General features: G+C 40.9%; 1 protein-coding gene across 5 annotated transcripts in view; it reads left to right on the top strand.

The window, feature by feature from the left end:
• Positions 1-5,893, top strand: part of Tent4b (terminal nucleotidyltransferase 4B) — a 63,337-nt gene extending 57,444 nt beyond the window's left edge. For 3 of the 5 annotated variants that reach the window (XM_021721228.3, XM_040279131.2, XM_005318164.4), the window contains 2 exons: positions 1,771-1,935; positions 3,225-5,893. In XM_021721228.3, the coding sequence (XP_021576903.2) occupies positions 1,771-1,935; positions 3,225-3,401 (342 nt within the window). In that variant the 3' untranslated portion in view covers positions 3,402-5,893. The remainder of the gene's footprint in view (positions 1-1,770; positions 1,936-3,224) is intronic. The other 2 variants (XM_078032273.1, XM_078032272.1) reach the window with 1 other exon arrangement.
• Positions 5,894-14,320: the final 8,427 nt, after the last annotated feature.

Consider the following 14,320-nt stretch of genomic DNA (forward strand, 5'->3'; position numbering starts at 1 on the left):
GCCACATCCCAGCCCTATTTTTTATATTATTTAGAGACAGGATCTCATTGAGTTTATTAGCACCTCACTTTTGCTGAGGCTGGCTTTGAACTCTCAATCCTCCTGCCTCAGCCTCCCAAGCCACTGGGATTACAGGTGTGCGCCACCACACCCGGCAGATTCCACCATTAACATCTGACTTGTAAACATAGACCTACATCCATCCATCCTGCTATCCACTAATTGGTCTTATTCTTTGATCTATCTGAAAGCAGATTACAGGCCTCTGTATGCTTCTTTCAAACTTCTGTAATGTATATTTATTTACTAGACTTAAATATTTGTTGTAGTTTTTTCTTTTGCTATAAAATTGACATAAAGGGAATCCTAATTGCACTGAATTTTTATCAAATGCATTCACATTTGTAACCCTAAATACTAACAAGGTATAAAACATTGCCACCACCCCAGGGAGACACTTGCTAATCAGCCCGCAATCCTACCCTCAGAGAGAACCACTACTATGGTTTTTCTAATACCATAGATAAGTTTTGCTTGTTCCATAATTTCATATAAGTGAAATCATGCAACATACACTCTTTTTTTGTAAGGCTTCTTTCATAGAATAATGTTTTTGAGCTTCCTGATTGGATTTTTAAAGGAGGAGATATGATTTACACTTCTTAAATTTTACCACTTAAAATTAAATGTATAAATTCAACGTTTTTAAATATATTCACAATGTTATACAGCCATCACCAGTCTCTAGTTGAAGAATATTTTCTTCACCCCAGAAAGAACCTTTGTACTATTGGTAGTTCCTCCTAATTCCTCTTTCCCAGCCTCTAATATTTTATCTCTGTCCTGATTGACTTTTAAGTGTCAATTACATCAAAGTTAATTTTCTTTATCAAGGTGAATTTAAATTTACTTCACATTTAAAATGGACTTACCTATTATTTGAATTTTGATATTATTAGGAGTGTGAAAAAAAGAAATGTAAAAACGTAGGGGACGTTAATTTTTTGTTGTGACCGATGACCCCATGTCTTCATGGAGACCTACCTGTTTGTGTGCAGAATCTCTGTGCCTTGCTAGATCCCAGAGCAGTGCTCTGGAGGGCAGAATGCTGAGCTAGACACCTCAGTCACGGGCATGAGGAGATTGAGGACAGGAGCAGAGACCACCTTGAGATGGAGCGTGAGGGACTGAGACACCGTGACTGAAATGCATGCTGGGCAGTGCTCCAGGGTGAAGGGCAAGACTGTCCAGACCCAGTCAGTCCAGATTAGACGGGGCTGAGCCTGCTCCTGTGGGAGGGCTGCACCCTCAGCACATTGGGTTGGAGGACTCTGTCTTCACGGACTCTCAGTTCACCATCTTGTATTTAATTGAAGATATTGAACCAGAACTGGGACCTAGGTCCCTTGCTCCTTACCATGCTCTTTCCAGGGCACCATGACACATTTTCTGTAGGTAAAAACCCACTCAGATCCACTGCGACCTCTGTGAGCTCCTTCACAGACTGTTAACAAATCTGATGTCAGCAGTGAACTTGACGATGAAGGAAGCCCTGTGGTAAACTGAGTCACTTTAAAATATTGGAAGGAAAACTTAATCACTTCATTTTACAACACTTTACAAAACTTACAAGTTCCTCATTGTACCTCCTTAACTCCCGAATGTTTCAGTTTATTCTGATGAGTACTCAGCTGAAATTGTTCTCATTTCTGAATATTGACTACGTACATTACCATTTCATCACATTATAACTTGTGTGGCTTGTGTTAGGATTCTGATGCGACACCATGCAAAACCCCGAAACAGCTGCTTTGCCGGCCGTCTACTGGGAACCGAGTAGGGTCACAAGATGTGACCTTGGAGTCCTCTCAGGCAGTTGGGAAAATGCAGAGCACCCAAACCACTAACACATCCAACAGTACCAACAAATCCCAGGTGTGTGGAATTTGTGTTTTCAATTGTTCATGTCCAATACAGAGTAGTTAGAATTTCTTTTGTGTGAATAATGGTTATCCTGGGTTTGAAACTCTGGGTTAAAGAGAAAACCTGTTTTGTTCTAAGAGATTCCAAAGCATGGTGGTATTTCTAGTAATGGTTCATTCTGAGGCCATTTATGAGACATTGTAGCATCCATCTTGGTGGGAACCTAGTAACTGGTCCCTAAGACATTTCTAGCCAACCCGCCTTATTACAGTTTCAGCATAAAAAAAATTGCATCAAGGCTGGGGGAGGTAGCTCAGTGGTAAAGTATGTGCTTAAGCATTCTTGAAGCCCTGGATTCCACTCCCTACTCCACCCCCAACCCCCCCCCCCAAACACACACACACACACACACACACATACACACACACACACACACACACATACACACACAGAGGATCAAGTTACAGAAAGGTTTTAGTTGTACTTGAAATTAAACTACACCCAAACAGTTTTGGTGTGGCTCCATGGCAGCAGTGTGCATACCTGGGGGTGACGTAGCTTTTGATAATGTTCGGCACCCACATCAAGCAGCTGTGAGGCATAAGGGTCAGCTGACTGAAGTAGGCCACCGAGATGCTGTAAGTTTTTGGTTGCCTACAATTATTATTAACCATGAGTAATGAGTCTGAGTGAGGGAGAATGCAAGCCATTGGTATTGGGCTCTGGTCCAAGGCCCTCTTACCCTCTCAGCTGGAACCCAGGGGATAGGCCTCTTGGTAGCAGAGACCACTGGCTTGTCAGTCACCTCCTGTCTGATTAGACCTGCTAAATCCACTTAATGCCACAGCCTGAATCACATGCACCAAACCCAAGCTCATTGAGTCACAGCGATAAGGTGACAGGGCTGATAGAGAAAGTCACAGGTAAGGAGAGCAGGAAGGGAGTGGCTGCTATGCTGATGTCCCCAGTCGGCCTGTGCAGTTGTGCCTGTCCAGGGCCACCTTCCAGTACTACCGCCTAGAGTGTGGCATGTGACCTGGCAGGTTCCTTGAGAGAACACTGTCGGGAAGACGAGATAGTGGCCTAGCATTTCAATATTTCCATTTTAAAAATAATGTAAGAGTTTTAGAGCTCAAAGGAGTTAGCCCCTGTGGTCAGCCCTCTCTTTCTGCCTGCTAGCTAAGCCAGTGGTCAGCATGGTCACTCTAGTCAACCAGTTTCTAGTGCGGAGGGCACCCTCAGGATGCAGGTTTGCTGACCCACAACACTGATGTCTCTTTGACCGCTTTCTTTTTCTGCAGCATGGATCAGCAAGGCTCTTCCGTTCTTCCAGCAAAGGCTTCCAAGGTACAACTCAAACAAGCCATGGTTCCTTGATGACAAACAAACAGCATCAAGGCAAATCCAATAATCAGTATTACCATGGCAAAAAGAGGAAACACAAGAGGGACGCGCCCCTCTCAGACCTTTGTAGATAGTCGGCGCTGTGCGATGGACTGTCTTCTGTGTGCAATGATCTCATGCTCAGGACAGTTGCATAGGGACTCCTGGGAGACGCAGGAGCCTCACACTGTTCAGACATTGATTTAGCAACTGCGTTTTTTCCCAGCTCGCCACGGAATGGATCATGAAGACTGACAACTGCAAAAACAAAAGCAAGCAAAAAAGGGGAAAAAAAAAAGGCTGCTTATTTGATAAGTCATATGCTACAACAGGGTCATTTTAAGAATTTAAAGCTTGAATGTAAAATAAATATATTTCTCATTGGCTTTATGCAGAGTTATAGGGAATAGTATTCAGTGTGGGTAGGGTGATAGAAACAGAAAACAATGTCAGAGGATGGGTGGGAAGGCAAACAAAGTATCTTATAGGAAGTCCAGATTCCAAAGGGGAAAGTGATCTGTGCATGTTTTTTTTTTAATATTTTTGCATATATTTACCATTTTATTGTGTGTGTATATATAGAAGACCATATAGGAAATTGATATTTGTAATAGTGGATTTGTTAATACTTTTTACATAACATTACTGTTTGAATTGTAAACAGATTTCTTCTCAGGATTAGTTTGAAGAATAATCTGAATTGTCATCTTGACATCCATATATAGGGAAGTGATTAGTTCTATTACTCAGTTTGTTTTCCTCAGCATTGAAAATGACTTAATAGAACCCTTGTGACCTGCTGCGAAATTTTTTCCTCTCTAAAGAAAAGGTTTATGGTGGCAAATGATGTTTATTTTATTTTGTAAAAAAAAAAGAAAAAAAGAAAAAAAATGTACTATGTACTTTTGTGTAAACACTGAAAAATCTCTAGTCATCTCTGAGAATTGCAACTGTTTTCTATAGTGCTGTCATTTTGGGCAATTGGCAATTACATGACTTTGTGTTTGTTTCCTTTGCAGTCTTTCTATCTCTCTCTCTTTCCTCCCCTGCCCTCCCCACTTCTTCCTAGTAGGAAACAGGGCCGCCCGTCTGCCTCGCTCCTGTCGCATCGAACCTCGAGCTCCACAGACTTTGCATGCTGGCCCTCTGACCCTGTGTGCTCCGTGTGCTTGCGTTCCTCATCTCTTATTCTTTTAAACTCATGCTTAACTACTGTGGGAGAGAATAACTGTAAACAGCTTTAATTAAATCATACTTATAAAAAACTATTTTCTTATACTCCACTTTATGCTTTTGGTATTGTCGATCTTTAAAAATTAAATGGTCTTTGATAATGGATCTATTTTGTATTGCCTTATTAAGACCAAATACTTCTTGTCATCCCATTCTTTATCCTCTCCTTTCATGGAATTGTTATCTTTAATTAAAACTTTTTTAAACATTGGCTTGTTTTAAATCATACTGTAAATTTTGGTTGTGGTCAGCTTTTGAGTGCAAATGAGATGTATAATTCTGTTATTCATCACCTGTTGGGTTTGAAACTCAGTTGGGGATATTAATATGATAGAATGTAAGTGACATTTCTGAAAATGTTTTCTTCCAAGGCGAAAGCTCTTCTGTTAGCATCAGTGTGCGTGGCTCTATTAAATACGGCCATTTCAGAGAAGAGATTCTTTTATATATATATATACATATAAAGTACTATTGGCTTTTAGGAGTTTCTTTTATATACATTTATGAAATATTGAAGACCAATCAGACCATTAATGGACACTTAGTGCAACTTTTTATAAAGAAAATAATGCTAAAGTAAGACCAAAACTGATGTCATCACTGAAATTAACAATTTTCAATATGTTCGTATTTTAATTCACAAAGGAAAAATATGTTCCAAAACTGGAAACTCATAGTACTTGTGTAAACTGTGGAAGATTTTAAATGTGATGTTATTTTGACAATGTTTTAAATTTTAGAGTCACATTTTATTCTGATCTGAATTTTTATCAAGATGTCGAGCTTTTGTTTTTTGAAACTAGTTTGTCATAACATATTGTGCATAATCACAGTATTTATTTTGTAGGACTATTGTGAATGTGTAGACTTATGTTTACCGCTAAGGGAACAATTATTTATAAAATATTAAATCCAGTATTAGCTGCCTATTTCAGACACTTAATACTTGCAGAGATCCTTGTTACATTTACCACACTGAAGTCTTTTTTTTTTTTTTTTTTTTAAAGAATCACCCTCATTGTTGAAAGTAAATGTACTTGTAGGGTGCGACTATTAGTGTTCCAATAAGCATGTGATTATATTAAGGTGGTGGTAGCGGGAAGATAATCTTGATTCCATTGGGAATCTTAGGTTTTCGTAAATTTATTGGGAAAATAGTTTTTCCTGTACTGCTGAAGTTTCTTTTTGGTAAACAGTATCTTTCTAAAAGAAAAAAGCATGAAGGAGAAATTGAGGTGTGTATACATTTCCTCAAATGACCAGCATTGTATTCGTGAATACTGTGTATCTTGAATGAGCAGTGTGGAAACTGTTCATTTTTCAATCTGAAGTAAAATACTTTCAAGAACTTTTAGTTTGCCTGCTCATTTGTTTTGTACATTTCATCTCTGTATTTGACTCCTGTCTTATTTCTTTTGAGTTTTAATGCTTTCGACAAAGATCTTGTGATATTATCAGAAATGTGTCATGTAACTATTACAGTCCATCCGTATCCATGCATCATAACCCTCCTTTGCCTAGTACTTGTAGAAGCGGACTTCACAAATTCTACCTCAAGGTGGTGACATTTCTCTGGAGGTCACGAATGTGTACCCAGTCCTAAGAGAGTGTAAAGACTGGTCTGTAGAGGCGCTGATGGGTCTGAGGGGTGTCAGTTCAAAACCTGAGTTTCTGATGCTAAAGGTAATGCTCTTCCCCTCCAGCTCTCAGTCTGTGGTGGTGCCTGGTCTTTGCTCTGGTTGGCAGTGTTGCCCTTGTGCCGAGTCTGGCTTCCACCGGTAGAATCTGCCGTCTTTACACGTGGGGCCTCTGGTCTTCAGGTGATCCTGCTCCGTTTTTGTCCTGTTTCGAGTATTTACTTGTATTTTGAGCTTCTTGTTAACATCTGAGGGCATTTGATTTGGCTCCTCTCATTCCTGGGTGACGTCTCCACAGGGCAGAACATGGGCTCTGGAGTCTTGAGGCACCGTGTGTTTTCTTGGCATTTCCTCCCCCGTGTAGGGGTAAGTGCGAATCGTGTTTGCCTAAATCTGTGGACTGGTGTTTGGGGTTTTCAAAGCTCATAGGCATGTCAGAGGACAGTATGACAGCGTGAAGCCCAGGACCTGTGGCTGTGGCTGGTTTTCATTGAATGGACTTCCCCAAGGACAGGAGATGTGTTACCAGTTTGTTCTGTAGCAACTCTAGAAATGCCCGTTACAGGGTCTAATGGTAAGTTTTGCTGGTATTTGTATTGCTCGTGACTATATTGGCTCAGGATTACTTTAATATTGAACTCCAGGTCAAAACTGATGGATTCCTTTAATTCTAGCATGTTGTTGATTTCATGTTTAAGTCACTTTAAGACTGTTTCAAGGGAATTGCTGCTTCACAATTAATTTTTCAAAGATTAAATGGTAAACTGTTAAAGAAGAAAGTCCCAGTTCTGCTGTGATGGATATTGAAATGTTAATGATCAGATGGATTTATTCTTATCCATCTGTTCTTAGTCTCCTGGCTAATGAAACTGTTTCAATAGGTAGAGAGCAACATCTACAGACAGTATTTGGTGAGGATTCTATAAAAGGCTCTATTAAACTTAATTGTAGGGAAGTTATGTTTAATAGTTACTCTTTATAGTAATTTTCATCAGTGGTATAGTTCATCTAGTGAAATGTTTAATGTACTATTAAATTGGGATCAAAGATTTGTGTATGCAGTTCCTTGGAAGTTTTCATCTTGCCTTTTCTAAACCACGAGACTAGCTGCCTGCTATTTTGTCAAAACATTTATGGGTGGATTAAATGGTAAAGAGCACATTTAATATGCTCCTTGATCCTTCGCATAGTTCAGAAAAAAGCCAGATTTCACTGTGGAATTTTTTCGCCTGGCTTGAGAACTTGACGTAGCCCAACGCTTTTTTTCTTGACCCTCTCTTCTCGTGGGCTGTCTTGACCCCTCACATTAAGCAACTTGGTTTTTTGTTTAGCGTGGATCAAAAATAATTGAGCTAAATGTATGTACAAATGGTTGACAAAATTATTAGCCAGAAAAATTGCTTTAGAAGCCTGCCGAGCTGTAGTATTCGGGATTAAATATTTAAGGACAGTCTTGTTAACAAATAGTTAACACTGTTTTACTGTATCTTGGGGGTGAGGGGATTGCTGTTGTATTTAAACGTGTGCTTGGTCTTGACATTTTCTACTTGGTGTTTAACCTAACCCATGGTGTGCTAGCCTGAGAGGAAGAGGTGGAAGCAGACAGATGGAGAGAGAGCATCTGCTTAGTTATTTTAAGTTGGAGGCGTCTCCGGGGTTTCCTGAGCAGACATGTTGACCGTATCAGTAAGAACAGACGATAACGTGGACATCAGATATTCACTCAGCTGGGTGTCTTGGTGGAAGTTTGTATTGGTATCTGCACGTCATGTTTATTTTTACATTTTAACTTGAACTTTTGGAGTTTGGGGACCCTTGACTGCCTTTCCCTGCCTAGACTTCTGTGAAGTTTGATAATGGGGGCGGTCTCTGCTAAGGACACAGTCTGGAGGATTTTTTTTTTTCCTTAGCGACTTTGTTTTATCTTCAAGATGGTATGGAAACAAAACACAAATAGTACCACTGAGAGGTGATGGAGCAAACCAAGCTGGTCTTGACCTGAGTGTTGGGACCAGCGGTGAGGTCCAGGAGGACTTGAGGAAGTAGTCTCTAAAGCCAGTACTGGTGAAGAGTACTTGCTTCCCAGAGTTTAGTCACCCATCTCTTTGAAGGAGAGCGGGGGCTGGGGATGTGGCTCAAGCGGTAGCGCGCTCGCCTGGCATGCGTGCGGCCCGGGTTCGATCCTCAGCACCACATACCAACAAAGATGTTGTGTCCGCCGAGAACTAAAAAATAAATATTAAAAAAATTCTCTCTCTTTAAAAAAAAACATTTGTTAAAAAAAAAAAAAAAAAAAAAAAAAGAAGGAGAGCGGGATGACGGCTTGTCAGCCACATTCTTTGAGTTTAAATTCATCTTCACCTTTCAATTTGGGATCCGTCCTATTCATAGTTGTTCCATAGGTCATTTCATTGGTACCTTTTATGTGTAATTATAGTTTATCATAATATTGTTTATCCCTAAAATTAATTTGGAGATCCTGATTTTTATATAGTGAAATTTGCAGAAGCTAATTTTTCTTTTAAAGGCCTACTGTTTTATAGATGTTCATACCTTACGGACTAGCAAACAGCACTGTCTTAAACCTACGCATTAAAGGTTAAAAGTGAGGTAGCTGCTGTAGTTTCTGGACATAAAGTGAGAAGGGCTATTGGCATAAACATTTTTTTAGTGATTCATACAATAGATAAGTGTATATAGAAAGTTTGGTGAAGTCAGTATTTTTAATAACCTTTTATTTATTTCCTTCCTTGATTAGCATTGCCTTCTGTGTTAAGAAATTCGGATTCCTGTGAGGTGCTGGAGGTTTGAATCATCTCGAAACCTTTCCAGTCTTGTCCAGTTACCGCTGCAGAGGCACTAAGGAGTTTACCAGAGAGAGAGATTTGATACAAATGGTTTATGAAATCTCGACATTTCCTGAGGTCATATCACTGGGCACCAGTTCTGAAAACTATGAATGAATTGCACACCTGGAAGCTTTTTTATATAAGCTAACTACAGTGTCTTCAAAGATGTCAATTGTTTGCCTTGAAATTTTTATAAATTGCATTTCTATGCACATCTGACCCCCACCCCCATGCCTACCATTGGGTTTATTATTCATAACCTGCAATTTAATAAAGGCTTTGTGCTTTCATTTTTCTTCAGAACCTCTCGTATGAGCCTTTATATAAAACCCAAATGGCTTTTTTCTTTTTCTTTTTTTTTTGTAATTCAGCCCTTTCAGAAGTAGAGGTTTTCTTGTGTATATAGTATTTCTGTGGGTCCCCTAATGATCTCAAGCCTGGTTTTCATCCTCATGAAGTGAAGAGCTACTTCAGAATGCTGTTTTCCTGCTGCCTTGTCCTAGACTGAAACCACTCTGGTCTCCTCACAGCCATAGATGCTGACCCCACAGAATTTGGTTATTTGCAAATGCCAACCCACATATATATATTTAGTTGTCAATGGACCTTTATTTATTTATATGCGGTGCTGAGGATCGAACCCAGTGCCTCACACACGCTAGGCAAGCGCTCAGCCGCTCAGCCACTGAGCCACGACCCAGCCCAGCAGCCCAGTTTATCCTTGCTTTCATGCAAGGCTCTGTGCCTGCTGCACCAGGAAACTGGTCACTTCAACCATGGGTTGTTGGAGCAACAAGCTGCCCAGACTGCATAGCATGGTGGAGACGGTTCTTTGCAACAAGAGAAGTGGGGTTAAGAACAAGAGTGGGCCACAGAAAGCATGTTTTCAGAATACAAAAGGGAGAAGAATCAGTAGTCCTCTGCCTGGGACCCCCTCAGAGTGGTGGAATACTGAATGGTGAGCCTCCAGGTTGTCCATTTAGGAGGAAGTAGCTCAGTAGCACACAGAGAACTGCCCACTCCAGGTCTAGTTTTCCTCTCTCTCGAACATCAAACTGGAAGTGCTCCCAGAATCCCTGAAATCATGCGCTCCTTTTCAGTAACATCCCAGATGTTCCTTGCATAGTAGGTGACAGGGACAGTTTTGTCCATCTGGTTAGATCTAGTGAATGTATGATCCATTGTGAAGAAATGTAAATAATAGATAAATGTCTAAAAAGAATTCAGTTGCCTTAAACTTCCCAATTCTACTTAAGGCCCCAGAGTCAGGCATTTTTATATTTTGCAATGTATCCTGTGTGTGTGTGTATGTGTGTGTGCGCGCACGCGAGTGCACACATATAAGTTTTTGGGGTGGGGGTGCATTTTCTCCTCTGTCATGAAGTAGTAATCTGCAAATCGCAGACCATAGAAAGAGGTCTCCCGATGTCAGTACACCACCCATCTGTTTCCTTTCTGTTATGATGACTTTGCTTGCAGGTTCCTTTGGGAAACTTACATGTCAGATCCCCAAGATGAATAAACTAATGAACTTCTGTGAAATGGCCAGTAGTTGTCGGTCACCTTAGTTGTCTAATCCCACCTTAGATTGGGATTTTATAAAACATTGCCATATGATGGAATTTTCTTCTGAATCAAGTTTACTAAGAAAAAAATTCCCCCTAGTTTTACATTCTCTTGGGTGAACATCATGAGTTGCTTTAAGAAGTGTTTCCTCTTTTAATTTGCTAGAAGTTCAGTGTTGCAATGTGCTCATCTGAGACAGTGCCCTGTTTTTCTATATTTCCACTTTTTAGAAAACTTTGCCCTTGGCAAAACTGATGAGAAAATATCCATTACTTTGACCGCTTTCCATCACCCACCCATTAAAAACTCAATCTTTTTTAAGACCCTCTGGTAACTGCAGCAGCAACCTTTAAAACGCCTAAAACAGAGTTATCTGACTTTAAGTGGAAGGGACCACATGGTGAGTAGAGGGCTGGGGCCCTGCGGGGAAGGTGAGTTGCTTAGGGTAGAGAAGGCCTCCGGTTTTGTTGGGGAAATCTGATGGAAAAAGTTGTTAAGAGGATGAAAGCTAGCTGTGGGGAAGCCAGACAGCCTCTCGCCAAGCCTTAGCACAGCAGTATTTTTTAAAGATGTTTTCCTTGGAATAACTTTGTTAGGTTCTCGTGTGATTATAGAATTTCTGCTGTAATTGGCATTTAGAAGTCTATTATGAAATGTTCTAGAGTTACCACGTTAGCTTAGGAATGCAACTTCTTTGACTTTTTTTTTTCTTTTTTGCAATATTGGGAATGGAACTCGGGGGTTCCGTGCCACTGAGCTACATCCCCAGCCCTTTTTATTTTTTATTTTGAGACAGGGTCTTGCTACATTGCCGGGGCTGACCTTGCACTTGTGATCCTCCTGCCTCAGTCTCCCAAGTAACGGGGATTACAGGCATGGCCACTGTGCCAGGCTTCTTTTGACTTGTAAGTTGGGAACATTTCACCTTTTTACATAAAACACTTAATATTTCTTTCTTGTCTAGGAAAACAATTTTAAAGTCTAAATAAACTAGCAATCTGGAATAATCCATTTGGGATGAAGCAAAAGTGGGCAGCAGGGGTTGGAAATGTGATTCAAAATATTTTTATTGTAAGTTGACTAATTGTATGTGTGTGGCTTTTTGTTTGTTTGTTTTGTGGTACCGGGGATTGAAGTCGGGAGCCTGCATGTGTGAGGCAAGCATTCTACCCCTGAGCTACATCCTCAGCTCCTTTTAGTTTTCATTTTATGTATTATTTATTGTTCTGGGGACTGAACCCAGGGCTTGCAGTCAAGTGCTCTGCTACTGAGCTGCCTCCCCAGGCCACTGCTGCCTTTCATTCACCTTTGAATTTTTGAAGCAGGGCCCTGTCAGATTGCTGACGCTGACCTCTAACTTGCAATCCCCCTGCGCTGGGTCCCTGGGATTACAAGCACATGCCCCTGCATCTTGCTTGTGTGTGTGTGTGTGTGTGTGTGTGTGTGTGTGTGTTTAAGGCAAGTAACCAACTCCTGTTTTGAAAATGTGGAATTAAAATTTTGCTCAATAGGATCCATCCAAAGCCTACATACATGAATAGAGAGAAAGCTTTTCATGTTTAAAGTCAACACTGAAACAAAGGGAGAGGCTTATTGAAAGTATAAATTGGACTGTTTACATGTCAGCTTTTTTAAAGAGTTATTGCTCAATTTAGGTTGCAAACCATTTTGCACTTATATCACTCAGTGAGTAGCTTCATGCATGTGGCTTTGCATGAGCATACTCAAAGCAGTCTTAAGGTGCATAATACCATGAGTCTTTATTTTTCAAAACTTATTTCAAGCCTGGCATGGTGACTCACACCTGTAATCCCAAAGATTCAGAAGGCAGAGGCAGGAGAATCATAAGTTTAAAGACAGCCTTAGTAACTTAGCAAGACCCTGTCTCCAAAGATTAAAAAAAAGGGATGGGGATACAATACAGCGGTAAAGCCCCCCTGGGGTTCAATGCCCAGTACCACCAGAATGGTGGCAAACACCTGTAATCCCAGCTACTTGAGGCTCCTGAGGGTTGCAAATTAGAGGCCAGCCTCAACAATTTAGCAAGACCCCGTCTCAGAAAGGTCTGGAAATGTGGTTTAGAGTGCCCTTGGGTTCAATCCTCAGTACTACAAAAAGAAGGAAAAAAAATTTTTTTTTCCCAAGAAAAATGTGCTGTCACAGACCAAGTTTACATACTCAAGCTATCTCCCCCCCAGGAGATGGGCAGAGATGAAAGGTGACACTGGACAAAGCCTGCCAGAGCCGGTGTGTTAGAGACACAAGCAGGTAGAGGTGGGCCTGGAGTTGGGCTGGGCCCAACCAAGAGAGTGAAAAGCAGGGTGAGTTTTCAGTTTTGTCTTAATTTAAAGCCAAATGGTTCTAAAAGCTTCCCCCCAACCCCCAGGCCCTTTCCGCACACTCTCCTCTTGAGACAGCCACTTTCATCTTTTGGTGGGATTTTTGTTTGGACGGTGTGTGTGTGTGTGTGGAGGGGGAGTGTTGATCTCCATGTTTCTAAATAACATACCTTTATTACACCTTTTGATTTTTAGTTCTGGAAATTACATCTTTATTTTTGGCAGTGGTGAGTGAACCTGAGGCTTGATGCTTACAAAGCACATGATTTACCACTGTGCCACACCCCCAGCCTGATTTTTTTTTTTCTGAACAGGTTTTTTTTGTTTTTCTTGGAGTTTGTGTTTGTTTTTGTTTTTCATGCAGTTTACTAATTCATCCCAAACTCTGCCAGTGTTTTAAGCCCTGCAAGTTCTCATCTGCATCAGGTATTTGAGCACATTCATCTTGCCAGAGGTGTCTGTCCTATAGCTTCTGACCAGCTGTGCTTGGTGTGCCAGCATCATCCTGTCCCCTCTCCACCTTTGCCAGGGGGCCTCCTTCTTCATCCATCCATGTTGCGGCTCTTTTTCTCCGTGTCCTGTGTTTCCCTCTTTCTTGATAAACTCTCTCCTTTCACTGGTGCATGTCCCCTAGTAGCTTCTTGGAGAAGAGTGCACAGGCTATAAACATCTGAAAATGTTTGGGCTCAAGGATAGTTTAGCTGGATATAGAATTCTGGGTTGGAAAACATTTTTCCTTCAGAATTTTAAAGTATGGCTTCATCCCTCCCAGGGCTGTTGGCAGAAGTCTAAAGCTGTCTGTGACCTTTCTTCCTTCTCTTAAAACTTTTGTGATCTTCTCTTTGTTCCCAGTGTTCTGAAATGTTGTGGAAATCAGGTTTTCATTTTTTATACTGGGTACTTGATGATATGGGTGCATTTGATCCTGTGACACATTCTTCAGTAACTGAGACATCTTGAACTCCTATTTACTTCCCTCCCTCCTGTTTTCTAAGGCACTCCACAGTTATTTAGACATTGGGTCTCTTGGACAGAATCTCTAGTTTTCTTATGTTCCCTATTTTTCACCTCTGACTTTCTGTTCAACTTTCCAACCCTCCTGTGAATTTTGCAGTTCTGCTATTTTGTTCTTCCTTTCCAAGTTTTCCACCCCCAGATGTCCCTAGTTTAAAAAAAAATCCAGTGGCTTGTGCCTGTAATCCTAGCAACGTGGGAGGCTGAGGCAGGAGGATCACAAATTTGAGGCCAACTTCAGCAACTCAGTGAGACCCTGTCTCAAAAAATAAAAAGGGTTGGGGATGTAGTTCAGTGGTGAAGCACCTCTAGGTTTAATTCTGGGAACCAAAACCAAAAATATGGTTTCAATATATTTTTGGAGTTTCTGAGGATG

Source organism: Ictidomys tridecemlineatus, chromosome 15 (genome assembly GCF_052094955.1).
Source record: "Ictidomys tridecemlineatus isolate mIctTri1 chromosome 15, mIctTri1.hap1, whole genome shotgun sequence".
Taxonomy (NCBI): domain Eukaryota; kingdom Metazoa; phylum Chordata; class Mammalia; order Rodentia; family Sciuridae; genus Ictidomys; species Ictidomys tridecemlineatus.